This window comes from Malaclemys terrapin, chromosome 18 (assembly GCF_027887155.1).
Source record: "Malaclemys terrapin pileata isolate rMalTer1 chromosome 18, rMalTer1.hap1, whole genome shotgun sequence".
NCBI classification, from domain to species: domain Eukaryota; kingdom Metazoa; phylum Chordata; order Testudines; family Emydidae; genus Malaclemys; species Malaclemys terrapin.
The window spans coordinates 6,462,775-6,489,851 of NC_071522.1; the positions used below are offsets into that span (position 1 = coordinate 6,462,775).

The 27,077-nt window shown below is 37.9% G+C and overlaps 1 protein-coding gene across 7 annotated transcripts in view; it reads right to left on the minus strand.

The window, feature by feature from the left end:
* The window catches only part of BCAS3 (BCAS3 microtubule associated cell migration factor), a 483,012-nt gene that overhangs the window by 335,532 nt on the left and 120,403 nt on the right, over positions 1-27,077 (minus strand). For all 7 annotated transcript variants that reach the window (XM_054008056.1, XM_054008054.1, XM_054008055.1 and 4 more), the window contains exon 14: positions 2,380-2,513. In XM_054008056.1, the coding sequence (XP_053864031.1) occupies positions 2,380-2,513 (134 nt within the window). The remainder of the gene's footprint in view (positions 1-2,379; positions 2,514-27,077) is intronic.

The following is a 27,077-nucleotide window of genomic DNA, read 5'->3' on the forward strand; positions in this document are numbered from 1 at the left end:
ATCTGCATTTGAATTACAGGTTACAAATCAAACAGCCTCAAAAATTCTTGTAGGTTAAATGCAATTCATATGTGCAGTTAACCAAACAAAAGACTAGAGCACAGTAACACACAATGCTTTTCTCACCATAAAACTGAAAATACTATGTTACTCACAAAGCCAGAGTTAGAACATATACATTCAAATCATGTACATGTTTCAAATGATAGGATTGTCTTAGCAATCACAGGCGCCAGTGTGATATTGTTGCTGGACAGTTTTAATATCTAGGGAACTGTAAAACCCACCAATACACCGCCTCATTGGTTAGACTTTGGCTACTTTACACCCACTCCAAGAGAAACACTCCCATGCTCTGAATTAAAATTATGTTACAAACAAGGAGAATTTTCAAATATTCCATTGGTTCTGAAACATTTTAATACAGCACCTTAGCACATATGCTAACATAAAGTACTCATAAGGATGTACCACACATGATTTACTGCTAAAAATGTGTGATATTTGTTTTACTACATTGCAATTTAACAATAAAATTGTTGTCAGCTGACAATATCATGCTAATTCAGAGACCACAGAACATCTCTATTCACAATAATTGGATCCACACACTTGTTTTGCAGGCTGAATATAATATCTTTACCGTTCTTTGATGAATTCAGTACAAAAATACACATAAAGAGCTAAATACATTATAGGATGTACATGTAAATGTAAGGTATACGCCTTTTTTGTTTATACATCTAAAAGACTTTCAGTTGGGTTCTTCTAATTTTATTTTCTAAAAAATTTCTTCTATGAAACACTCCTTATAAAAAGTTTTCATTGTCTTGCTTAGAGTCAATTCCATTTTTACTTTTTAAAAATGTTTTGTTATAATATAAAAAGTATGCTTTGTAAAGATGAACTAAATATAAGAAGGGTATGGAATCATAAAAATATAGGGATTGGAAGGGACCTCGAGAGGTATATATGGTGCGCTACATTTTCCAAAATAACTAGTGATTTTCAGTGTCCTGATTTTTGGGTGCCCAACCTGTGATACCTTAAAGAAACCTAAGTTTTAGAGGGAAGATGCACAGCACTAAAAATCAGGACCCTTTACATTGTCTCAATTTGGGCATCTAAAAATTAAGGCACAGAAATTTCTAGTCATCTTTAAAAATTAAGACCACTCCATCCTTTCTTCTCACTTTTCCCATTGGCTATATATTCCCATTGTAAGCAGTTACCTATCTCAGCAATTACAATTTTCCAGCACAGTAGTAAAAGGAGTCTCAGCCAGTATATAGATGATGCACACTCTTAACACTATGTTGTTTGGAATTCCATTCTCCAGGGTTTTTTAAATCTTCTGGGGACAGCTAGTATGGATAAACTGAACATGTCAAGTACCTAAGTTAAGATTCCTAATTCAGCTAATGGCACCAAAACCTTTGGATGAGCAAAACCTCCTGATTGTAACATGCATCTATAGCTATGGTACCATTAAATGCTTCCAGCTTCTACCAGGAGAGAAGGTAAGAGAAGTAAAAGCCAAGAGTAAGCACGTAGCCCATGAAATAAAATTGTCTAAGTAACAATAACCATGGTACTACTGTGATCCTAGCTTTCCGTGCAAGGGCCACAAAGGTATTGCCTGAAAGTCCATGCTGTGAATGATTGTATTAGCAGGTGTGACATTTATTTCCTATTTGTGGTGCGGTTTTTCAAACCGATTTAATTTTTGAAAATATTTTTTCAATAGTTACATAGGGCTAGAAAGGTGGGGATCCCCTGAGAGTAGTGCCTGTTGTAGAGGACTCAGGAGCAGTGTACTGCATGTTCTACTAGAGTGATCCTAACCAGGAGTATCATGACAAGAGTGGCTGTAAAAAAAATTAAAATTAAAAAATGAAATAAACTTCATTCAGCTTTTTAAAGGTTTATTTTATTCTTAAGTTGTCTCATCCAAACCCGTTCAGATTCACCTATCTTTATGCATAGCATTATGTCAATCTAGAACACTGATTTTTCCCCCCCACAACTTCTCTTACATTTCTTAGGCCTTTCCCACCAAAACATAGCAAACCGACAATTGCTTCAAAGGCATTAAACAAATGTTTAATATGCAACATGAGGAAAGGCTAAATTCAACCATTGCAATCTGGACTCTGGAGGTGATGACGTCTCTGAGCAAATCTGACCCCACTTCACTGTATAGAGCAAAAATGCCTTATTGTCATGGTTAAACTCTGTGCTCTTATCCCTTCTTGTGGCTATAACGTAAGGAAGGCTCTTTCCTTGCCGAAACCAACATGAAACTCAAGTGCCAACATACAGAAAATGTATAACGTGTTGTATCTGGAGAGAAGTCTTTAGTTAATATTTTTAACCTACTTTGGCTTCGGTCTCTCCCCTGTGAAGTGTATACAGATGATGTACAGCACTTTGTGATGATGACCAAGGATGTGTCAGTACTTGGAAAACATGGAAATCATGGCCTAGGGTGTCAGTAGTGACCAGTAGCATTCCTGAGTAAAGAAAAGAAAAGCACAAGGGATTAATCACTGCAGAGAAAGAAGTTTAAGGATGTGGGTCTAAAATATCTATCACATCTTTCACTTTGTTTTCTGGACACACACACACACACACACACACACACACACATAAAGGGTATGAAAAAAATTATTTCATTCTAAAGGGATTAATTTCATGCAAATGTTTTAATTATAAGCAGAAGTTCATTAGAAATCAGACAACTGTAACATTGTTGACCTAAGCTGTACAGTCAATTAACTATAAGTCAAGACACTCACATTGAAAGTTAATATCTCCCATAATCACTATGAAGTACCAAAGTTATGGAAAACTGCAGTTTACCTCCCTATAGCTCTCAATTGGGCATGTAAACATTTACTTTCAGCCAATATAATGAAGATTGATGTTTCCAACACAATTCCCTTCTTTCATGCAAGTGAAAACACTATTAAACATAAACTAAAGATAGCCCCTCCCCAAAATTATTCAAAGGGAGCCTCTCTCTCATAAAGCTGTATCACAGAAACTGTCTGATTTATTGCATGAAAAGCTAGCAAATAAGAGCCTGAGTTTGCAAGTTAAATATTAAGTGTTACCTTTGCAGAAAACAGGCACTAATGTACGTTGCTGAAATTATTCAATTAGACTGAAGATCAGTAGAATGATAGTAAGTTGTAAATACTATTTATTTTTTCCTCCCTCTACATGTCAGTCCACAATCCAGTTTTTGGACATTTACAACCACATATTTTAGGTCAGCTTGTCATGAGAGTACAATTGTTTATACTAAAACTGAGAGCTTTTTGCTTATATAAAAGTGCTGCATTATGGCAGAACTTGAGAAGACTGTATAAGAAATACCTGACATTCATTCTCCTCTACAGTAAATCTGTATTATCTTGCTTTTCAAAGTAATGTAATAAATTATCACTTATAGCGAGACTGATGTTTAAAGAAGTTTAAAGTGGAAACCAGTTTACTTGAACAGTTTTTTAACAGACAGAATATCTTTAAAATTATTTAAAAGACACTTTAAAGTATCTACAGAAAGAGGAATTTTACACATTTCATGGTGAGTGCATAACTGGAAAAAAGTGATGGATAGTTAAGGTTGAGTTTTTCCACTTAAAGCAGAATTGAAATCTCTTACTATTTCAGTGATTAAATTTTAGCCTCCAAATTTAGCACAATTACTGTTCAAAAGGACAAGTGCATTACCTGTGATGAAATATTATTGACTTGCCCCAAGAAAATAATTTAAAATTCTTTGTATAAATGTGGCCCTATGTTTCTCTCTCGCCCCCCTTCTCTCTGTAGCTAAACAAGCATATTCACAATCTCAAAACCTCTAATATATACACACATCATCACATCGCTGATACATGCCACTTTTAAAAAATTTACTGTTGAACAGAAAAAATTTATGACCCTTAATCATACCTCAATTGAGAGGAAAGATGGCCCCAGAGGTCAGGGAACTAACTGGGATTAGGATGACTTGGGTTCAACTCCCTGCTCTACCACAGGCTTCTGGCATGACCTCAAGTTATGCAAGTCCTCAGTTCTCCATCTGTAAAATGGGGATAATTCCCTACCTCACAGGCGTTGTGAGGCACTCAGATACCATGGTAATTCAGACTGTATAAGCATCTTAAATAAATAGAATTGCAGAGATCCAAGATGTGTTTGGCAGACAAAATACCTGTCAGTCTCTGCCTCGGTTTGTCCACTGTAACTGTTGGGCTGGGACAGAGAGAGGAAACTACCCTCACTGCATGCATCCAATCCCTCAAAAATCATACACAAACGCACAATCTTACCTTCAGGAAGATTCTATCCAACAGACACACTTTCAACTGATTCTGAGTGTTGGAAATGAAAGAGTTTGTTGTGGAGCTGAGGAATCTATGAGGGTATTTGGGTATTATCTTTGTGAGGTAAGGCATTTGAGTTGAGGTTGGTCTGCATGTTAATATTGGATTAACTGAAAATTTCCTTGGTTTGCAGAGACTAAGTTGATAGGAAATACCTAGTTAAAGTTGCTCAATTGCAAGTTGGCTAGTCTTTAGTGTGGGATAATACATAGTTTACATTAACTCTATTCTGTAAAAGCAGAAGACCTATTTCCTTTTTAGTAAAGTGTGTTATCCCCTTTATAATACCATCTTCCACGGAGAAAACGTTATGATCTAGATATAAATAGTGTTTCTTGTGTTGGTAGCAGGCTGCCCCAACTAAATGAGTGGGAACATTACGAGACCTGATTCTACTCCAAACACATTCCCAACTCATCCATAACAATTTTACATTTAACAACAAACACTTTGTCCAAACCAGGGGAACAGCCATGGGCACTAGGATGGCTCTCCAATATGCTAACTTCTACATGAGTCGCCTCGAGAATGCATTCTTCCAGAAATTCTTCAATGATATGTTCATCCTCTAGACAGACCTAAGTTTAAAGTGGAAATCAATTTACTTGAACTGTTTTTAATAGATACAATATCTTAAAAGTTATTTAAAAGGCACTTTAATGTATCTACAGATTTCCACACAACTTCACACACAATTTCAACAACCACCACACATCCATCAAACTCTGTCTAAAACACTCCCACACTAGCAACAACTTCTTGGATACCATAATTAGCTTCAGTAATGGAAACCCAACAAACAGCTATATACAAGAAACCCACAGATCACAATATTTACCTCCACAGATCCAGCAATCACCCCAGACACCAAAAATGTGCTATCTACAGCCAGGTACTCATACCACAGAATTTACTCCAAAAAGAAAGCATGGGAGACAAACCTAAGCACATTTAAAATTCCCTTCACTAAACAAGGACACTCCATCAGAGAAGTTGATTGCATCATGGAAAATGCCATGCAAATACCAGCTTCAATACAGTAAAAAAAAAAACCCTCCAACTGCACTCCTCCTAGTTGTCACAAACTACCCCACACTAGAACCAAGATGGGGTATCACCAAATAGTTACAACCCACATTTGATGAGGACTACATCTTGAAAGAAATCTTTCCTGAACCCCCTCTTCTGGCCTTCAAACAACCCTCCAACATGATCAAACTCATCATCAAAAACAAGCTTCCCACAAACCAGGACACATAAACTCAAAGTGGCACCAAATCCTGCCACAAAACCTGCAGACATATCTCCACGGCTACGATGATCAATAGCCCCCACAACACACCTTTTAAGATTCATGGGTCCTACAGATGCCTATCACATGTGGTGTATCTCATCCAATGCATCAAATACCCCAGGAACAACTATGTGGGGGTATTTGATTCAAATTAACTCACAGAAAAATTAAAAATAGACAAAAATACCGTATCATCCATGGGCAAAACTTTTCACAAAGCGATCACTCCATATCTGACCTCCCAGTACTCATCCTCAAAGGAAACCTGCACAACATATTCAAAAGGCAACCCTGGGAACTTAACTTCATACATCTGTTACACACTAAAAAACATGGACTCAGAGACACTGGTTTTATGGCTCATTTGTAACACACCCCACTGCCTGCTAACTCTTAATTTCCCACTTCATTTTAAGTAGTCTCCTACAGCATGTGTAAACCCCTTATGCTTTACAATCTAACCCTCAATTGTCCACTTGACTTTAAATGGTCTCCCACAACATGTGAACACCTTATGCTTAACAACCTGTCCCAACCTGTATTTGGCTCAGACACTCTCGTTTCCTTCCCCAAATCTAAAGAGCTCTGAAGTTTGAAAGCTTGTACTTTCCACCAATAGAAGTTGTTCAATAAAATATATGGCCTCACCTACCTGATCTTTCTCTCATCCTGGAGCCAACACAGCTACAACAACATTGCAAATAGCTTACACGCTAGCAGCTTCAGATAACTCCACCCCTTCACTGAGGAAACACTTGGAATTATTCAATGGCAGAATTAGGATTCAGGTTAGGGAATCGTTACTGGTGCCATTCCCAAAGCAGACTTTTCGAACTACACACATGCATGCACACACTCAATCCACGCATTCACACCCTAATAGAACAACACGGACATCTTTCTGTAAAATACATACATAAAAATAGAAGACAAAGTAAGAGGGGGAAAAATAAGATACCTAAGAGAAAAGAGGTTTGAAATTTTACTTTATGGTCTTGTGATCTTTGTCTCAGACGTTGCAGGATGGTGACTGCAGTTATTGGAACCAGCCAATGGAGTAGCTTGGTCACAGAGCTTGCTGCCCAGCCAGCTAGTGTCTCTCAGACAGTAGCAAACTAGCAGGCTAGCACAGCCAATGACCAAAGTCTTCACCTCTTCCCCATGTGGGCGGCCTGTCCAAGGGAACTAAGGGGGATGCTTGCTTCAGAGGTTGTTGGTGGACCAAGAGAGTTTTGTCTTGGCCCTCACTCCCACTTACATACTCTGCCTTACAACATCGCCTTCATAGTCTGGGGGCCAGTTAGGTGGTCCATACACTTTGGGTATAGTCATCACAGCCCAATCCTTGTCAAGATGGACAGGCTTTGGCCTGAGATCTCTCCAAAAAGTCCTGCTCAGGATGACTATTGTCTGGAAAGATCACTGTTGCAACCTCATGCCATATGATCACTCAGAATAGAAATCAGGAGTTGCAAGGCCTTCTATCTGGGGTAAATAGCCACAGGGTCCACTCTTGGCATCACTACCTGTTATAGGCTTAAGATGGCTCACAAAAATAGCCAACGGCCTAGTCAGCAACCTTGTCAGGAGCTCATACATCCACTTACATTTTCTCAATACAATGGAAATGAATATAACTAGCCCAGGACAGACTGTCATCCTTGCATTAAAGCAAGAGAATTGAGGAAGCCAATGTGTCCCCTCAACTGTGTATAAAATGATGATTTATAACCACTAACCTTTGCCTTAGAGGCAAAGAACTGCTTTTATATGTTATCAATATAAATTCCATTCACAACAAAACCATTAAAGTTTATGCTGATCCAAAATTCTCATTTGGGCTAGTTGTCTCACAAAGGTCTAATCCTAATCTCTAATCCCTATCTGCCTGTATAGGAATTCATCAGAAACTCATTTTGAAAACCATTCTAAAGGAATGTAGGGTGTGCTCTGAGGGTGTTATCTGTGCATTCTTTTAATGTTATGTGTAGTATTTGAATAAATTACACAGTGAAATGTGCTTGGATATCTGGAATTATAATCAGATCCATATGGTGTAATTAATTTTTTTTCCTACACTGTTTTTCTCCTTTTCTTGTCTTTTAATTTTTTTTATGTACTTGCTGAAAGAGTAAAGAAGAGAAAGATAATACAGCATTTGTGGGAAGAAAGGAGTTAGCCTCCATGTTTCCATTTTAAAGCAATCTGATTTGGCAGTTTGCTTGTCTAACGTAGAATTCTGCTGTGTATCACCATATGGAGCAAATGCGTATTATTAGGGGATACAAACCTTAGCTGTATTAGTAACTTTTTTCAGGAGGTGAAAAAATTACTTTCATAATGCCGACCTTTGTATTTGATATACAAGTATATGCTTGTCTAAATCCCAGTAATGTGCTGGTCTCAGGCACACTACCACAGAGATGCTAGTCCAAAGTACATTTTTATAAGACAATTAGTATTTTAAAATATCTTCCTTATTGCTACTCAAACAATAAATCACTGAGGTTTGGAATGTTTGCTTTTTTTTGCTGCACACGTGCATGTATATGTGGTATTTTTCTTCTCTCTTTACTTCATAGCAAAGAGTTACAGTTTTCAATTACCACAGCTCTACTATTTAGTTTCTCACTCTAGCTCCCTGCAACGAAAGTACATTGTGTAATTCCATAACACCATAGTGGAAATGATCCCAGCAGAGAAATAGATTAACTTGAATCTTAATGATTACTTTCATTTTTCAAATGCAGGCAATTTTAAATTCAGTTTTCTCTTTCAATAGCTTTCTCAAAGACTGTGTTTAGATGGAAATATAGGTTAGCACTGTCATAAATTAATTCCAAAAATGTATTCTCTTATTATGTATTTTGTATGAAAAATCACAGATGAAAAGTGAATAATTCTCCAGGATTTCCTGCTTGTTTTTCAAACTGGCATTAATCTCTGTTTAGCAGATAACATCTGAAAACAATTCAAATTCTTGCATACACATAAACCAGTGAGAATTTGTGTGTAAACCAGATATTACTTTATATGCATCTCATTGCAAACATTTTGATTTTCTTATCCACAACGTGAAGGAAGCAGCTAAATTAAATTAATGACTGTTTTACTGTGTGGTTTTTCAAATCCACAGAAAAGATTAAAAAATTCAGTTTAGATATCCTACACACACACAAAAAAAGGTACTATATCTTTGTTTTAGCTAACAGATACATTTGCTTTAATTTACAACTTCCTATTTTTCGTGCATACTCTTTGGGAAACAATAAACTTCTTTCAGGAAAAAGTTTAAAAAATACATACATAAAAGGAAAAACTGGTACAGATGTAGACTGTGGCTTAAGAGCTATTTATGCAGTATCAGAAGACTAAACCAGACTCTGGCCTGGCCATAAACTAAACCCACGCCCTAAATGAGGTGCCAAGCCACAAAAAGCATTTGCGTCAACTGGGAATACAAGGAAAAGAAGGACTTCTAATTATAGGGCCTGGAAGCGGAAGCCTAGAGTGATTAGGAGTTTAGGCGCTGCTGTATGTTTATCTGGGAGCTTCCTCTCTCTCTCACACAGCCTGGGTTTGATAGATGAGGGTTGGTCTAGAGGGTGGGATTGAAGTTGCTGATGGTACACAGAGTTCTCCAAAATCCAAGGAGACGAAGACTGAATATTAAGTCTTCTGTGGCCTTATAGGAACATAAGTCTTTTCAACTAGGCATCAGCTGGTTAGCCCAAAGAACAAAATTAAAGAGCAGCAAATCTCAGTTGGGTACTTCATATAAAATCTAGGAAACCTGAGTAATTTAAGCATCTCCACCACATCCTATTTTTAACACCTATCTAATTGCATCATTGTTTATGATGTTCATATAAATGAGATAAAAACAATTTCACCTTGGGTTAAGTTTCAGGAGTCAATTCACTTTAAATAATGGCATCTTTGAATGTAACAGAAGTCTCCCCCCTTAAACAATGTCATTCTGTAATTATATATTGAAGAACGCAACACACTCAAGGCTACCTGGAGCTGTTTTTAAAAACACTGAGGACCCAATTTTCAAGAAGTCAGGCACACAACTGAACAAATAAAATGTGCATTCTACAACAGGCTTAATTTAAGCATGCAATTTAGCTATCTGCATGCACAGAAGTTGCTGAGACTTTTTGTTTTGACTTGTGGAACAAACTATTATCCACCTTTATTTTGAAGTTAGGTGTAAAAGCAGAAGACCTGTTTTATTAGTCTAGCCTTGGAAAATAACAGAACCAGTTCAGTTTCAGACGGCACTGAGAAACGACTCTTCAGGCAGCCAATGATTTAGTAGGGTTCTAAAATATTTTGTCTTCCACTATAGCTACAGAAGTCCCATAGGCACTAATTCACCAAGGAACTGAAGCAGATGAGGAATGAGACACTACCATTTGAAGAAGAACCAGAACTTCTGTCTCATAGCAGCCTGGTGAATCTGAGTTACCTCCAATCAGTAGCAGAGTTGTATATGTTTTGTGTTGTCAGGAGTTTTCAATGTACTTCACAGACTGCCTGGATTCTGTGACTTCAGAGAAGTCAATGGAGCTACATTGATTTACATCACCTGAGGATCTGGCCCATATTAATTTTACTCTTGAATTTACTATTCTCTCAATATTAGATACAGACATTAGAAGTATAGAATTATTAACTACTTCACTAAGGTGGGTCCAGTTTTGGCATGAACTGTAACTTGGCTGCTTCTATCCTAGTGCTCCCCAAAACCTACAATGGGAGCCACATATCCATGTTTCAATGTAGGCCCAATGGATATGTGATCCAGGGGTTTATGAATGTCTACGCCATGACCCATCAACAGACCCTATTCATATCCACTCTTCTTTCAGATTATTCACACTCCTGGAATATGCAGTATGGGCTGTGTAATGGGGCTGATACTAGCCAGAACACAATCAAACATTAATGCTGCTTCTGAAGTCCATGTGTGTGTCCATACGTGGGACATTTGCCATAGTTCTAGAATTTGGTCCTATACCCAAATTGGAACTATTAAGCAATCAGATCTGATTTTTTTATGTGAACCTATATTACCAAAATTGATCATACTGGTAAACAAAACAGTTTAAAACATCAAAAGCTTATATGTAATCATGAGAGATGATTACACCCTGTGATCCGATTAATACAAATCTCGTATCAAAGCTGGACAATTTGAAATAAACATTAGGCTAATTTATCTTGATTAACACATGGTTCAAGTTATGCTTTATGTATTAGAACACTATTCAACATTTTCCTCAAACTGCCAACTGTGATCCACAGTTGATGGCCCAGTAAATTTTAAATCTTGATCAGGATGGTTTGCTCCCTCCTAAACTGAAGAACACACAATAAGGACAGCTTAGCAAATGAGGGCAAGGAATCAAGGGAACTTACTGTTCTTTTAACCCTGCCCGCAGTTCCCCCCAAAAAGGATCACAAATCCATGGTCACTACCACTGAGGTAGCATTCTGGGTTTTTGCTATTTGCAAAAGATTACAGCCAACAATATGCAAACTTTTTTTTAACTGATGAAACATTAGGTATATTATGTTCTTCTCCGTTTACTGGAATAACATCAAGATAAATGTTGGAGAGAGAGGGTGAAATACTGGCCCAGCTGAAGTCAACGTTAGTTCTGCCATTTACTTCAATGAAGCCAGGATTTCAGCTACGGTATACAGTTGTCCATTTCTTAGAGTCATAAGTATTTTTATCCTATCCTCCCAGTATACATTTCCAATGAAAAATATCTGCTGTGCCAATGTCTCCTCTCTGATTTTACTAATTTTTAACAAATCTTAGAATTCATCAGCAAGCTACTGCATTTCAAAACTGAGGCCAATTACTTCTAATATGTACATAAACAGAAATGTATTTACACATATAAACACAAATCTTAAAGGTTCTCAATGTTTTAATTAAATACTTATTTTTTTAAACCTTTTGCAAATTTCATAGATTTAAAAAAAATCAAAATAATTTCGGTATTTTTGTAATAAGTGATTTGAGCACCATCCAGAAGAAAAATCACACATATATATTTGCATTATTTGAAATATATAAGATATATATATATATATATATATATATATATATATATATACACACACACATAACAGTAGAAGAAAAAGCATGAAAATAAAAGGTATTTCAAATAATGCAAGTATAGACCCAAGTGCACTACATTTAAAATACTTAAAGAAATGAAAAACAAATAACCCTAAAGCTTCCCTTTTCCAATTTCTAGTTCATGAACAGGAGAGTACATGAATACTGACATTGTTTTATACAAAATGCAAGGACTGAGAGCACACACTGAACAACATGGGAAGGTATTGGGCCAGCCTCATCAAGGCCTTATGTCAAGACAGAATTTAAAAGCAGTAGTGGAAAAACACCACAACGGGGATGTGGGTACAAACAGTTCTTACAGTGAGTGCCACTGTCTGGCAGCAGCAAAACATGTGTGATCACAAGGGAAATAAGTGGTTACCCTTCCATCAGTACAGTAAAATATGCTTATTTGGTATCTTGTTTTGGGTCAGAACATTGGTTGGGTAATAAGGACCATTTTGCAGTGCATTTCCAAACTTTACTCAACTACCCCCATCCCGCAAATCTTCAGTCCATTCTAACTTGGATGAAGGTGTTGCAGAGACAGGCAATACATGCACTTAGGTACTGGTAGCACTGACCAATAAACTATGGTATGGACCTGGATAACTTCTGATTTTGAAGAGAAGTTCCTTAAGTGGGGAGTTCTGGGAAATGTTCCAGTCTGGCTTTGATAGTAGGTTCAACACTCGGGTGAAAAGGGAGACATGAAGCCAGATGGTTAAGAAGGTAAAGGAATGATGGATTTAGTCTATTTGTAGTAATGCTTAGTAATATTTCTGAAATTTGGGGTGGGGTGGGGGGAAAATCAAACATATCAAAGATCATATTCCTGGGGCCTCTTTTCAGATGTCTTACTTCCACCAAAATGACGTGAAGTTGTACAGCATACAATTACAAGGCTTCAGATGTTTCTTTTCTTCAATTCAAGAACCTCTTGAGACACTTTCAGCATTAAGCCCAGAGGGAATGCAGACTGAATTTACTAGTAAGTCTATTTTGAAGTAACACATCTATGTCATAGCTACTTGTGATGTGTTAATTCTTTAAAGAGCAATTAAATGAGCCTAGCATTTCCTCTTTTTAGTTACAGTATCTCCTACAATCCCCGCCAGACAAGTGCTAGGTGCAGTGTAATTCTTTTTATTAAATGAAAAATCATCACTTACCTCCGGGGAGTCAAAGCGGGGCGGGGGTGAGAAATAAATGTATTCAAAGATGGGTGGGGGTGTTGCAATTTCACAGTTACCTACTCCACGTACTATATTCTCATTGGTGTCAAGCTCGTTAATCACCATGAAGAGGTAATTAATTTGCCATCATTCAAACCACAGCTCCTGTGCCACAGTAGAGTAGACATTTGCCGGGGGAGGGGGGGTTAAGCCTTGTTGTTTACTACAACTTCGTTGTTGTTGTTGTTAAAAAAAGAAGTTCCCCAGTTAACAGTTTCTCCTAATAAGTTAATCAAAAAGCACTGCTAGCTGCCCAGATATCTCCTGCATTATTTCCCACCTCTAGCCCCTACATGTACAGTACATGTCAAAAGAAAAGGCACCTGCACAACTTTTTGCAAGTAGTGTATACCGTATATCGTAACATGAGACAAATTTTAATAGCGTTGTCTTCAGAGGCAACAACTAAAGCTGAAATACAAAGCCAGAGTAAAGAGCGGAAAAGCAAAGAATGATTCTAGTTTTAAATAATTGAGGATCGGTCTATGCTAGATAACATGGCATCTAGGCGTTGAGATTCCAAGGTGAAGATTCATCATGCAAATTTGTGAAGGAAGTTCCCTTCATTATAAAAATCCAAACAACAAAAAAGTAGCTGGCTGCATTCGTATCAGAGCTGAAATAAGTTAGCACTTATTTAGCACTTTTCATTTTAAAAGAGATGTCCAAACATTAGCTGATCAATTTGTTTAATAAAACTCAGATTTTACACACTCGGCGGACAAAGGAAAAGAAAAAAAAAAAACTCAGTTAATCTGTGAGGCATTATCAATGCTTCCCAACAATCAAACAAGGTACTTTTCTGCCCACTTGCTCTGATCAATGGGGGAAAACTTCTGTCGAGAAATTCCAATTTAAACTTCTCTAACTATTAACCCAAGACCACCATCACATTTCAATATACAGCATTTAAGTAACCAGAGGAATTTCAGGTCCGTTAGCGGTGCAGTCAGGCATTCAAAGGGGTACACAGTTTAATCTGTTTTACTGCAGGCCTAACATTAATTTTCCTGTTATTAATGGATGGAAAAGCTCTTTCCTAGCCAAGGAGGGGTAATTATTTAAAATTTAGATGTGTTGCACTTCACAGCTCTCAGCTGCTCAGCTGGCAGAAGTAACACCCTTGGAAAGCAGATCAATTATTTACTAAATTAAAGAGAGAAAACAGATATTTATAAAACGTCAGCTTTTTTTTAAAAAGTGCGTTGAAGTTTATGATTTTAATTTCCCATCTGAAAAAGTTTTTCTTAATGCCTATGTTTGCATAATTAATACCATCTTTTTTAAAGTATAAGAATGAAATAACTTTGGAGTGTCATCTGTTGGTTGAAGCAGTGGACTAGGAATCGGGACTCCTGGATTCTATTCTTCTCTGCCACTGACTCACTGTGTGACCTTGAGCAAGTCACAATCTCTCTGTCTCAGTTTATCTATCTGTAAAATTGGCATTTCACTCCCCTGCAAGTTCAAAGTTCCTTCAGCCCTCTCTCTCTTCCAATCAGTCGCTCTTCCGAACCCACCACAGACTTCTGCTCTCTTATCAAATCAAAATTAATCTCACCCCTCAGTATACCTTTGTTTTCATTTCCATCTACTCCTCCTGTTGCTCCCAATGACGTTCAAATGACCTTTTTTTCCTGCTCCCCTTTTCTCCTCTTTGCGTTGTTGGCTTCATGATTTTATTCATTCATGTAGCCCCTACACATGGAACACGCTCCCACTTCCTGCTCACCAAGTACCCCCCTTTCTCCTCCTTCAAACCGATTTTTTCCAAGAAGCCCTGCTAACGTTTTCTCCTCACTAACAATCTTTCTGCATCTCTTACCTTAACTGCTGTCTTGTGTCCTGTCTTACACTATAAGCTAACTAGGGTAGGAATGTGTCCCATTCTAACCTTGCAAAGTTGCTGTGAAAATTTACACTTTTATACACAATAATTATAAATACAGATGAATGCAAAAATATATATAATTCACAATTCAGTGCTAGTGGCAAGTTGAAACAGTGTTTACCTACTGCAACAATAATATTTAGCTTCATGATCACATTTCCAACTCTTGGTTAAGCCTTTGTGTTGAAAATTCATTGTTCACATTTCCAACTCTTGGTTAAGCCTTTGTGTTGAAAATTCATTGTTAAATGTTGCTTCTGTTGCAGCCACCAAAATAGGTAAGTAGCCATTATAGAATCCTGTAGCCAGCATGTATCCCTACAGTAGATGTACAAAGGCTGGAAGGAAAGACTTCTAGGGAAAAGCATCCCCCAACCTGCCCTTGAGGAGGAGATCATGAAGTGTTTGCAACAATATGGTTTTCAGAGACTATAGGCCCCAATTACTTCTTTAATAAACCTGAGTTTAAGTGTCTCCTGTAAAAAGAATCCAGATATAGGATAATTTCCTCATCTTCCCTGGCTACCCACAGCCACCTGTTGGATTTTTTGTAGTGCAAATGTTAGCAAAGGGGACACCTTTCATTTTTAACCTATTCCTATCTCTAATGCTGCTTATGGATAGGACTGTTTGAAAGCTGTTCATGCCTAGGAATCAGCGCATACACACACATTGCCTTGCATGTTTTCAGCTGCAGGAAACAAATGAAAGCCTCACTGTTCTCCAGTAGATTCCAGTTACACATCCATGGTATTCCCAAGCTTGCCAGCTCAGGAACTGAGGGCAATAGCAAAAATCTTAAACTAGGATGCCCTGTGTGATGTTGCAATAATATTGCAACACAGCAACGTACGATGCTTCTATGGCTTAAAAAAAAACTGATTCAGGGCCAGAATGTCGCCCAGATGCTGCTTGGATGTTCAAAAGAAAGAAAGAGGGGAGGGAATAAGGAGCTCCCCATTAGTCTCTCTTGGGCAGCAGCCAGGTAGAACTGCAATCCCTGTCCTCTCTGGAGTGTAGGAAATGCTCCATCTGTGCACCACAGGAGAACAGACATCACAAAAGGGATTGTGGCCAATTCTGTTCCTGGTGTGCAAACTACCACGGCTAGTGAAGAGGAGACAGGACTGGGAGCAGGTTCTATTCCCAGCTTTGCCATTGTGTCTCTGTGTGAACTTGGGGAAGTCACCGAGGCCTAAGCTTCCAAAACTATCCATTAATTTTGAATGCCCACATTGGGATTCCTACTGCAGGGCATGATTTTCATAGAATCATAGAAATATAGGGATGGAAGGGAAGGGACCTCAAGAGTTCATCTAGTCCAGTCCCTCATGCTGAGGCAAGACGAAGTATACCTAAGCCCATCCCTGACAGGTGTTTGTCTAACTTCTTCTTAAAAACCTCCAAAGGCAGCGATCGCACATATCGCAGAGATGATGAGCACCAGCTGTTCCCACTAAAGACAACTAGAGCTGTAGCTGTCTCAGCACCTCCTAAAATCAAGTTGGGCACCTAAAACCCGAGGCACCCAAAATTAGTGGACACTTTTTAAAAAGTACGCTAACTTCTACAGGCCTCAGTAAAGTGGGGATAATGATATATACTTTCCTTTGAAATGGACTTTGAGATCTGTGCATGAAGAGTGTGATAATAATTAAGAAAATGTTTAGCTCACAAAGTGTTCCTCTGTGTATAAATTAGAAGGGGCAAATTTGTGTTATTCTGAGGTGTTAGTATAAACAAATTAGGGAAAGCGTTAGAGTGTTTTGGGTGGCTAAAATGCCTGATTAATATAATTTGCCCACATAGAAAGGAGCCAGGCCTTGTCCAGCCGTGTGAGTCAGCAATGCTTCTGCAGTGGTGGAAGATTAGCCACTCTTAGTGGCAAAAAAGAATACACGAGTCAAAAGATGTACACCTGCGTTGTTGGTAGCCACCGTGGAAAGCTGGCATCCCCTACTATAGAGTCATTAGGAATGTTGCCAGCTTGCTTTAAGGAAGAAAAAAAATTCTCAGGTTTCTGTGATGGTTGTTGAGAGACAAGCGTCCCAGTAACCTGGCACCAGCACTGTCTACTGACTGGAAAAGTGCTACTCCTGAGTTCAATTGGGGGTAGGGGAATTTACTTTACACACTGAAGTTATTCACCCTAAGTCCCAGTTACAATCCGCTTCGTGAGTCTAATTGCCAGAAAGAGCAACTGTATCACAATTTTTATAAACTGCACCCTTTTCCTGCCTGCACCACCCTCAACTCCACCCCAACCCTGACTAAGAGAATTTACACCACTGACACACTTACAAATTAATTCCACCAGCAGCCTTCAAATGACTTTTCCACCTCTTTTACCTGGTCAGATTCAGCCTTCCCTTCTGCCAGAATCAGCCAGGGCCCGTAACAGCCAGAAACTGCAAGGAGGAGCCAGCATAGCCTGCAAAATGGGCAGTACCACTTTGGCCAGCGTGTCTCCATTGTCTAGGGTGATTCTGTGCACTCCTGCAACAGCCGCCTCCACCAGTGGGGCACCTAAAGAATCTCCACCACAAACTAAAACTGTGCTTCTCCTATGGGAACCTCAAGGGAGAGCAAGTGGTGTATAATACACCATCTTTTGCCAGTCGAGGGGAAGCTAGCAGCCTACTGCATCTACTGTAAGGGTAGAGGAGAAAAAACCCTTGGACACCTAGGTGTTACATAAATGAATATACAACATTCATTCTTTGAATTTCATGGAATGAAATCAGAGTAGGGACAACAAAATGAACGTAAATTATTTTTAAAATGCTGTTCAGAAGCTAGATGCCATTATGCATCTAAAACGTAGTCTACAGACTATATCTGGCTATTGTGCACACATCCTGGGAACACTTGCTAAAAAGCAGGATGAATGCTTCGGATGATCAATAATTATGGCCTAAAGTAAATTTTGGTTTCAGAAAATGAAATATCTAAATTGACTTTAAAATATTTTCCCCCGGATACAAAAAGACAATGCCATTGGCCCTGATCATACGTTTTTTTACCTAGAAACTTTAAACATTAGGAAAAAAGCCTTGTAAGAGTCTCAGTGAACGCATCTCCAAGTCTAATATTTATTTTGTCGAGGCAGCCAACTAAAACGGAGGCCGGCAAAATTATATTACCATCAAATATTTTATTTCTAGTTAAAGAAGGCTTGGCTTTATCAAAATCTTCATTTACAAATGATATGTGAAGGATCAGAGATTAACATTGCTCAACTGTCATTAGCCCAAGGAGTCCAGTTTAGCTTCCCTAAAGAGAGTTGCAATCCAAAATGCTAAAAGACAGCTTTTGGTGTGGGCATTCTACCATAGCACTTGAAGCAAACTCTGAAACAAAGCGAAACATCCATTTTTGTGCTTCAAAATTCTTAAAAATCCTAATTTAAGATTCTAAAATGCACCAATAAAGATTAACAGAAGCCATAATCTGTTTTCACCAGCTGCTGTGTGCAACAGAGAATACAAACATTTTCCTACTGAGTAATGTGTTTCCCCTTTCCAAATGACAATTTTCTAATGAACTCCGTTTCATGTCAGGAGTGCTTTCTACAAAAAAACAGATATTGCTATGTACACTGTAGTTTCACATTCAAAAACTAAATACACAGAACGGGAGGACAAGTTTATTGGTTATATCCAGGCCTATTAATACCATTTACCTTAGCAAGAAGATGACCAGCTGTTCAAGGTACAAAGGATGATACAACTGCTTCCTGTCACATTTAACAGCCCAGTTTCATTTACAGTATAAATACTGGGCAACAAATGAAAGAACATCCTTCAGCTTATATTATTATTATTTATATAAACACTTAATCGATATGATTTTCAAGCTCCAAATACGATTCTTGTTTTCATCCACTCCAAAAATACTACTAAAAGATTAATTAACATATATGGGTTCCCCATTTGAATTAAAAATTAATATGACCCTTTCAGCAGCACTGTTTATAAAATGTAATTAATAGGATTATTCCTATAAACATATCCATCCATCTACAATAGAGAGGAAAATTAGCTAATTTCGCACAAACTTTGGCTGACATAATTTAGAAATCTATTTTATTTATAATTTAGATCTGCCGGGATTGGGATTTCAAAACATTTCTCTTATGTTTGTCTCAGGAACTGAACTACATACAGCTTTATAAAACTTGCCAAGCAGTGGATTACAATGTATTTGGCAACTAATACACAGCTTTATCACAAGCAAAAATTCTAAAATTTGCTTTTAATTGTGGTAAATTGAAGACGATGTACTAAAATAATAAGATGGTCTAATGCTCAAAGCCCATGTACTTTAATATTACTCTTAAAAGCACGTATAACAATTTCTGAATTCTAAATAAACATGCATAATTTACATCCAAGTTGGTTTTAATTATCATAGTTCATAAAAGGCCTTTATACTTAAGAGCTGTCAAAATGAACTGAGGAATTTTGTAGGTTTAACATGCTAAAATCCATAAAGAATCTTCCCTTTGTGGCCCCCTCAAAATTCCTTTAAGCATGCCCAGTTCATTAATGGAACTGAAAAGTACAGATTCCATGATGCTTATCAGTTGCGTGATTTACAGGCATTATACTTTGAAAAGTCTCACCAATCGTGACTCTGTTTAAAGCCTGAAGGGACTACCTCACACCACCCATATCGAGTCTTGTCCAGATCACAGTACTAAGCCATCATGCTCCTTGCCAACATCATAAATACTGCCATTAAAATATTTGTTTTAATTCCGACCTCAGAGTCACAGCTAATAAACAAGAAAGGCAATGAGAAATTGAAAAACAAACTAAATGCAGCTGTTGGACTGGACGTTTCACAACTGTGTTTAACTGCATCCTTTAATTTCACTTCTATGAATAGAAACCATACAGCACAGATTGCATGCCAGCTAGTCAACCAAGCAGTATTTTCTCTCCAGTTCATTTTGCAGTGTTAGTCCGTCATGTGAATTTTACTGTATTTTTAACTTTTCCCTGGAGATTATTCTCTTTCTGGTCTGCAACACAATGTTGAACTATTTGCTGGCTGTTTCTCATTTTACTATGTACTAGCAATGGATGTCATTTGCATAATTTTTCTATGATCTTTCAGTCTTACTCTCATTAAAAGGTGCACACATTTTTTTTGCAAACATTCATGTGTAAAACACATCTTGATACATATACTCTGCTGTTTTACAAAGAATGCTTCATAAGATACACAGAATTAGGTATACGTAAGGAGGAAAGTGGCCTGCTTATATTATTTTACAGACTTCCCCAAACTTATTGCAATACATTTTAACAAGTATTATTGTTCTTAATGGGTCTATTATATAACCTATGAAAATAGCTTGCCAGAATGCGCATGTTACTAAAGGGTAAGTAGTTACAGCATTAGGACCCTAAACGATCTTGAAAGAAATCCATTCAGAAATGTTGCACAGAGATGCGGCCAGGGAGTGCGGGGGAACTTAGCCAAGCATTGAAGGTTTGAAGCAGTTTAAAAATCAGATGGTGATAAAGTTAGGAAAAAGCCATAAAACTTGCATTTAGAACCTATTTTAAGAAATTTCCTTGGTGCAAATGACAATATTATTATTTTGAGTAAGATAAAACAATGCAAGTTTTACAGATTTAGAAAACCCATAACAATCATATTTCCCATTTACAGGTCAGAGCACTTCCCAGATTTGGTGGATGAAAGGATGAGGAGTGCCAACCTATAAGCTATATACCAACTTCTTGACGCTGAGTACTGACACAGAGATCACTGCCCTCCAAATTTCAACACTGGTTTTTACTGTATGCTCGTTAAACTTGAAAACCACTTCTCTTTTACACATACTGAAGTCTTAGGTCTGGGCCAGTAGTCTAATCACATGAAAACAGTTGTGGCAGAGTGAATGCTTTAGACCTGAAGTCATATTGCTGGGTGAGGGGGGCATCAGAAGGGGAGTAAAAAGTTTTCAGTCAGATATAGGAATTGCCATAACAGATCAGACTAGCGGTCCACCTATCCCAGTATCCTGTCTCTGACCATGGCAAATAATATGTCTGTATGGCAAGATGGAACAAACAGAATTAGCTTTACTAGGCTATTGCTGACATTAAATTGGGTGACTTTTTTCCTATGTAAATTGTAACAATGTATCTAATAATGCAACTTCATGAATAAGAGGGACATTTGCCTGGCTCCTACAGTCTCCAGTTTAGACAATCTCTAGTTTAGTCTAGTCCAGATTATCATGGAACAATCGATTCTATTTGGCAACATGTAATCCTTTTTCCCCCCCTCTCCGTTTTAAACGTTACACACAATTACAATTCCTGGCCGACTGTCATCAGCACACTAAAATCTTGGAGGCTTTTTTGTAAACATCTTAAATTAAATAACCGCCTATGGTGTATTCCTTCCGTTTGTGACCTCCCAAAATTTAGTCCAGGGCGCCTTGATACAGAGTTTACTTAATGAGCTCTTGTCAATTTACATTATGTAGCAAACATTTTTTCCCATGGTACTGTAATAACCATGACATTTTGTAAACTGTTTGTACCTGTTTAAATATTTCATTATAAAAGATAGTTTAAAGCTTAATCCCTGCTAACAAAAACTTATTGCACAATATCACATTGCATGAAATTCACAGAAGAAAAATCCTGCAGTAAAAAAAGACTTGTGAGAATTTGTATCCTAACTACATATGAAAGTTCCCAAATGCTGCCAACACTGCAATACTGCGTTTACACAACACAACAGAGAAGTAAATCGCTGGCTGTGCGCAACCAAAATTTCCACATAAGTATTCATCTCTTTATAGTCTAAGCAAAGAAAGGCCCAAATCATTGGTACAATCACTGATGGAGACTTGTGCGTGATATGAAAGTCTAATTAATGCTGACTCTGATCTAACCTGATGGCCTAGGGCCATTGTTTATGCACAGAATGGGAGACCACAGACAGATCACCAATTTGTCAGAGTCTTCAAAAAAGAAGTCACAGGTAGATGATAAAGGCATCCTAGATTACACTGATGGGACCATGTACACATAAGCGATATTGACTGTCCAGCGTCTACAACCTCATAAGGGAGAGGCTCTCTTAAGGAGCGCAAGTATTAGACATATAAAGGGGACTGTTACCTGACATCACCACACAATTTATTCACAGGTTGAAATGTTCCAATAATTAAGTTGCAGCTGGAGGTCTTTAATTCAGACAGAGACTTGAACTGGGGGGTAAAAAGTATACTCTTCCAAGCTCTTTCCGTAAGAGATGCGCTTGTGCAGATTCTCAAAATATGATCATACGTGAGCTCTCTGGTCTCAACACACATCTCCCTTACTGGTGTCTGAATACATCCATAGGGCTCATTGGTCTTGGCTTGCCCTTGGTGAGCTTTGTCAGTCACGCTGAACTTCTTGAATTTAGCTGTCGTTCAAGGAGGCTTAGATGCCCTGCTGGACTCGGAAGCTTCTTGAGCGTGTCTCCTTGATTGGGTGAGGGCAGGGGAAGTGGCAGTACTCTCCCCAGCCCACTGAATCATGGTACCAAAATGAGCTGTCACTCACAGTGGATTGTGTAGCTCTTCCAAGTAAATTAGCACCCAGTGACATTAGTGGGCACATCAGACCTTATCATTCTGCAAGCCCAAGCAGACATCACTGCTTCATTAGCTTTGTGAACGGAGTATCTCAGCAACTAGAACAGCTAGAAATTTTATTGACTGCAAAAAATCCCCTCCACCTCACCCAAAACGAGGCTTTGATTCTGTGGAGAAGAAGGCAGCAGCATGAAAGAAGTGCCCATACGCCATACTGCTAGATACCAGCCTAATCTATGCCCTGAACTCAGATCTGTGTATTTTATACTTCCAGACTGCACCTAGTAGGTTATGGTGCTTGGCAATGTAGAATTACTACTTACAACATTTATTGAATTTATTCTAAACCAGATGTCTAAAAGCAGAATGTGAGCTCTTCAAAGCAGGGAGCTTATCTTTATTTCTGTCTCAAAAGCACCCACCAACGTGTTTGGCACTATATAAATAAAATTGGTGATTTTGATAGTAAAATCTAGTAACATTTATTAAAGTAATATCAGTTTTCTATACAAAATGGATATGCAAAATATTCATACAAATTCTACCTACAAAGAGTTAATAATTTTCAATTAGCAAATAAGCCAACAGCATAATGGCTAGGCACCTGCATATGAAACCTGGGGTAAGTTTAACTAGACTCACATCCAAAAACAGTACAAGAGTACTGTATAAGAAATCTGTCTGTTGGCTGTCACAAACAAATGCTGGCACCAATGGTGAAACTAAAGTTGACATCACAAATGGCAAAGAAAACATGTAAGATGGGCTTAAATCTTCTTTGTTTGCATTACAACGCAATGTTCTTTCAGGGGAAAATAACTATAATGATCAGTTCAATTTAATTCAGTATTTGGTGTATATCTGTCTTGATGCCCTTTATTGATTATTCCCAACAATGAAATCACAATTACACAGGTAGGAGATATCCATTCTTTTTACTTTTACTGAACTGCTTCCATACTTCAAAATTAATCTATTTATCTTCAAAAACCACACACAAAGAACTATATGCAATTTAATTTTTTGTTAAATAAAAGAATAGCATTTTCTGAATTAGGCAAAAAATGGTGAAGACACCCTACATTGTCAGAATTTGCAATTTGTGCTCCCACGATTTTTATCAGTCCCTGTTATTAAGGCAGTTTTTAAGCAGGATTAGCTGCCTGTTTTAGAATAAGACATTCACAATACCAACTGCTCCAGCAGCAACCTGTTACTGCCAGGATACCTCAGGGAGATGTGTACTGGGATATTTCAGATTCTGTTAAAAATCTAAGCAGCCCACTCAGCATACTGAGAAGTGCTGATTCAATTGCTTATTATTTTATTATCCAAGCAATTACTTTTTTCAAACTTGGTCATGGACCTAGTCCAAAATAAACACTAATTAAATGCCAAGTTTTCCGTGTCAAAGGTCAGCTGTTTTTGAGTTACCTGCATGAAGAAAGCATGGCAATTTGTACAAATGGGAAACGATTTATTTTTTCAGCCTGTCTTAAAGAAAGAAAGAAAGAAAGAAAGAAAGAAGGCAGAATAGATTTGCCTCAGTCTTAAAAAACATATCGTCAGCAACAGACAAGCTTATGGGGCCTGATCCAAAGCCCAGTGCACTCTAGGGAGTCCGTCCATTGTTTTCAATAGACTTTGGATTGGGCCCAGAATGAGATTTAACACGGCTAGGGAGCTAAAGGTGCAGTACGGTTTTATTTTTAATTAAAGAACAAAAAGTTGTTACGCCAAATATCATGCTAGCATTAAACCACTGCCATCAATACTTCCCTCTTCTCCTCCTCTTTGTAGGACCTTTTTGTAATCTGTAAAAAGCAACAGAGGGTCCTGTGGCACCTTTAAGACTAACAGAAGTATTGGAGCATCTGATGAAGTGGGCATTCACCCACGAAAGCTTATGCTCCAATACTTCTGTTAGTCTTAAAGGTGCCACAGGACCCTCTGTTGCTTTTTACAGATTCGGACTAACACGGCTACCCCTCTCATTCGTAATCTTTGTTATATAGTGAAGCAAAACTTACGCTATCCCCATCTAACAGCTATTTTTATAGTGTGACATTTCTAAGTGTCGTAGTGTTGTTCTATCACCTTTGATTAAATCATCACAAACTAGTCCTATGTTCAGGACAAAGGAGTGCATTAGAAATATTTCTAGTGGATATCTTGGTCATATCACACATACATTCTATTGACAATCCGGTTCCTTTAATGATTGCTTAAGGGGGCTATGCTGCTTAACTCGATCAGCTTTTGTTGCACAGAAACTGGGTTAATGTAACTTATCAATCTTCCTGTATGTTTTGACTTTTGGCGCATTATTACGTTTATTTATCAGGTACTCCTAAGAGCTGTACAGTAATTCTGTACCTGTGATTCACAGCGCTTAAATTACTTTTGAAAACTGAATACCTGCAAAGTACATTTTCAGGAGTGTGTTGGTACAAAGACACAATGAATATAAATTGCTATTTGTTTGGCCACAAATCTAAATGTAAAAAGGTTCAGTGTCTATCAGTTCCACCGGTTAGTGAAACTTAGCCATTAGATATTCGTATGATGTCTCAGAGTATAATATCATGAGTAATTAATGGATTATATAGTTATATAATAGCCAGCAGAAGAACCTGGGAGCAAAAGCCACTTCTTGTTTTCATTATGCTTTGTAAAAATACCAGTCTGAATGGCAACATGCCACTTATGTAATGATGTAATTTACAGTGCTGACATCAAATATAATCCTATCTGGATATTAAATAGAGAATCCAGCTTACTGGTTTTAAGTGCTAATTTCACTGTGCATGGAGCTGAAGTAATAATGTTCAATCTTTTCTGAACTTCATTGGAAAAACGCAGGCCGTGCAGCATGATTTAATACCTTGCTGTGGGTCATCTATTTCCACAAGAGTTTCATGACACACAGCAAACAGTCAACAATGTGCCCACTGCAACCTCAATGTGAGTGGGTCTTTTTCAGGCTTGTGCACTCTTTGGCAGCCTGGAAACAGAAACCAGATGCAGATATGGTTCACCCTGGGTTTAAAAAAAAAAAAAAAAGAGGAAGGCATCTGTGGCTATCTTGGAACCCAGCAAGGGTGGGAGGAAGGTAGCCAAGGATTTTGTTGGCTTCTCTTTGTGGTGGATGTCCAATGCAGATACTCTGTCTGGAAGGGATACGATTATCGGATAATATGGATTGGAAAAGAATTTGAAGGGAAACATCCCTTATGGGAGCTGAGTAAGGGGGGCTCCTAAGTCTCATCAGTGAGGAGCCAACACCTCCTCCTTTTCGTAGCCCCCTTTAAAGTTGCTGAGGGGCTTGGGGTTTGGGGCTTCTACATCCGGATCAGCAGGGAGCCGACCTCTTCTTCCCGCCTCTGTATGATCTGTTGCTGGGTACTCCCAGATATTATAAGTGAATAAAGTTGCAACCTAATTAAACCACACCATGGCCTCATGTCTTTCTTCCAGTGTGGACAGAAAAAAATTGTGTTTAGAAAATTATGTTTTCCCCACAAAGTGTCTTGTTCAACTATGGAAACAGGCTGTTGTATCGTAGACAAAAGATTATAAATTCAGTGCATGATCAAAGAGGGAAAAAAGCTGATTATATAAATTCATATCTCCAACTATACAGGTAATACAAAATCTGCTGTTGCATAAATATTTTCCTTTTTTCTAATTTACACCATTTCCCTTTTTAAAGGGTATTTAATTAATGTTTATTGCATTCCAAAGAACAATTTATTTCAATTTGTCAGCACCATCTATATTCTAGATATTATTTTTTGTACCAAACACACTAAGACTGAGAACAGTACAGAAATAGCACCATTCCAGAATTTACAGAGTACATTCTCACCTTAATGCACAGAGAGTTACATGATAAAATCCCCGAACTATGAGATAAGAATACAGCTTTTTATGTCAAAAGCACTAATAGTAAGGATGCTTTGAACCGCACACTACTATTAAGGATTTTTGACATAACAGATGGGATGTCAAAATCAGTCTGACTGGTCACCACAAGTGAAGATATACATGACATACATTCAGTTTTAGTTCTTTGAAATGTGACTTCATCCCCAAGATCTTCAGGGCATTTACAACGTTTTAGAACTCATTAATTTAGGCAAGCGGAAGATGTTGATTCCCTAGCCCTTTTACTGACCACTGTGTAGTCAATCAAAAAGTTATTTCTCTGTCTTAAGAAGACTAACAAACATATTACTTGTCAACTGGACAAGATTCACTAACAGGATGCATCTCACCTGCCCACAACCATTCTTCATCTGCAAAGAGGAAGGAGGGGAAAAGGTGCTTTCTTTGAGGTTTTTAAAATATTTTCAGATCACAGCTCACAGCACTCCAAAGAAAGGGAAGGGCAGAATCTTGAGTTACATATCAACAAAACATCTACTGTCACCATGAGTTTCCTTAAAGATATTTGTTTAATTGAAATTACCCATTTTATTCTCAAATCTAGGATGAAGAAATATT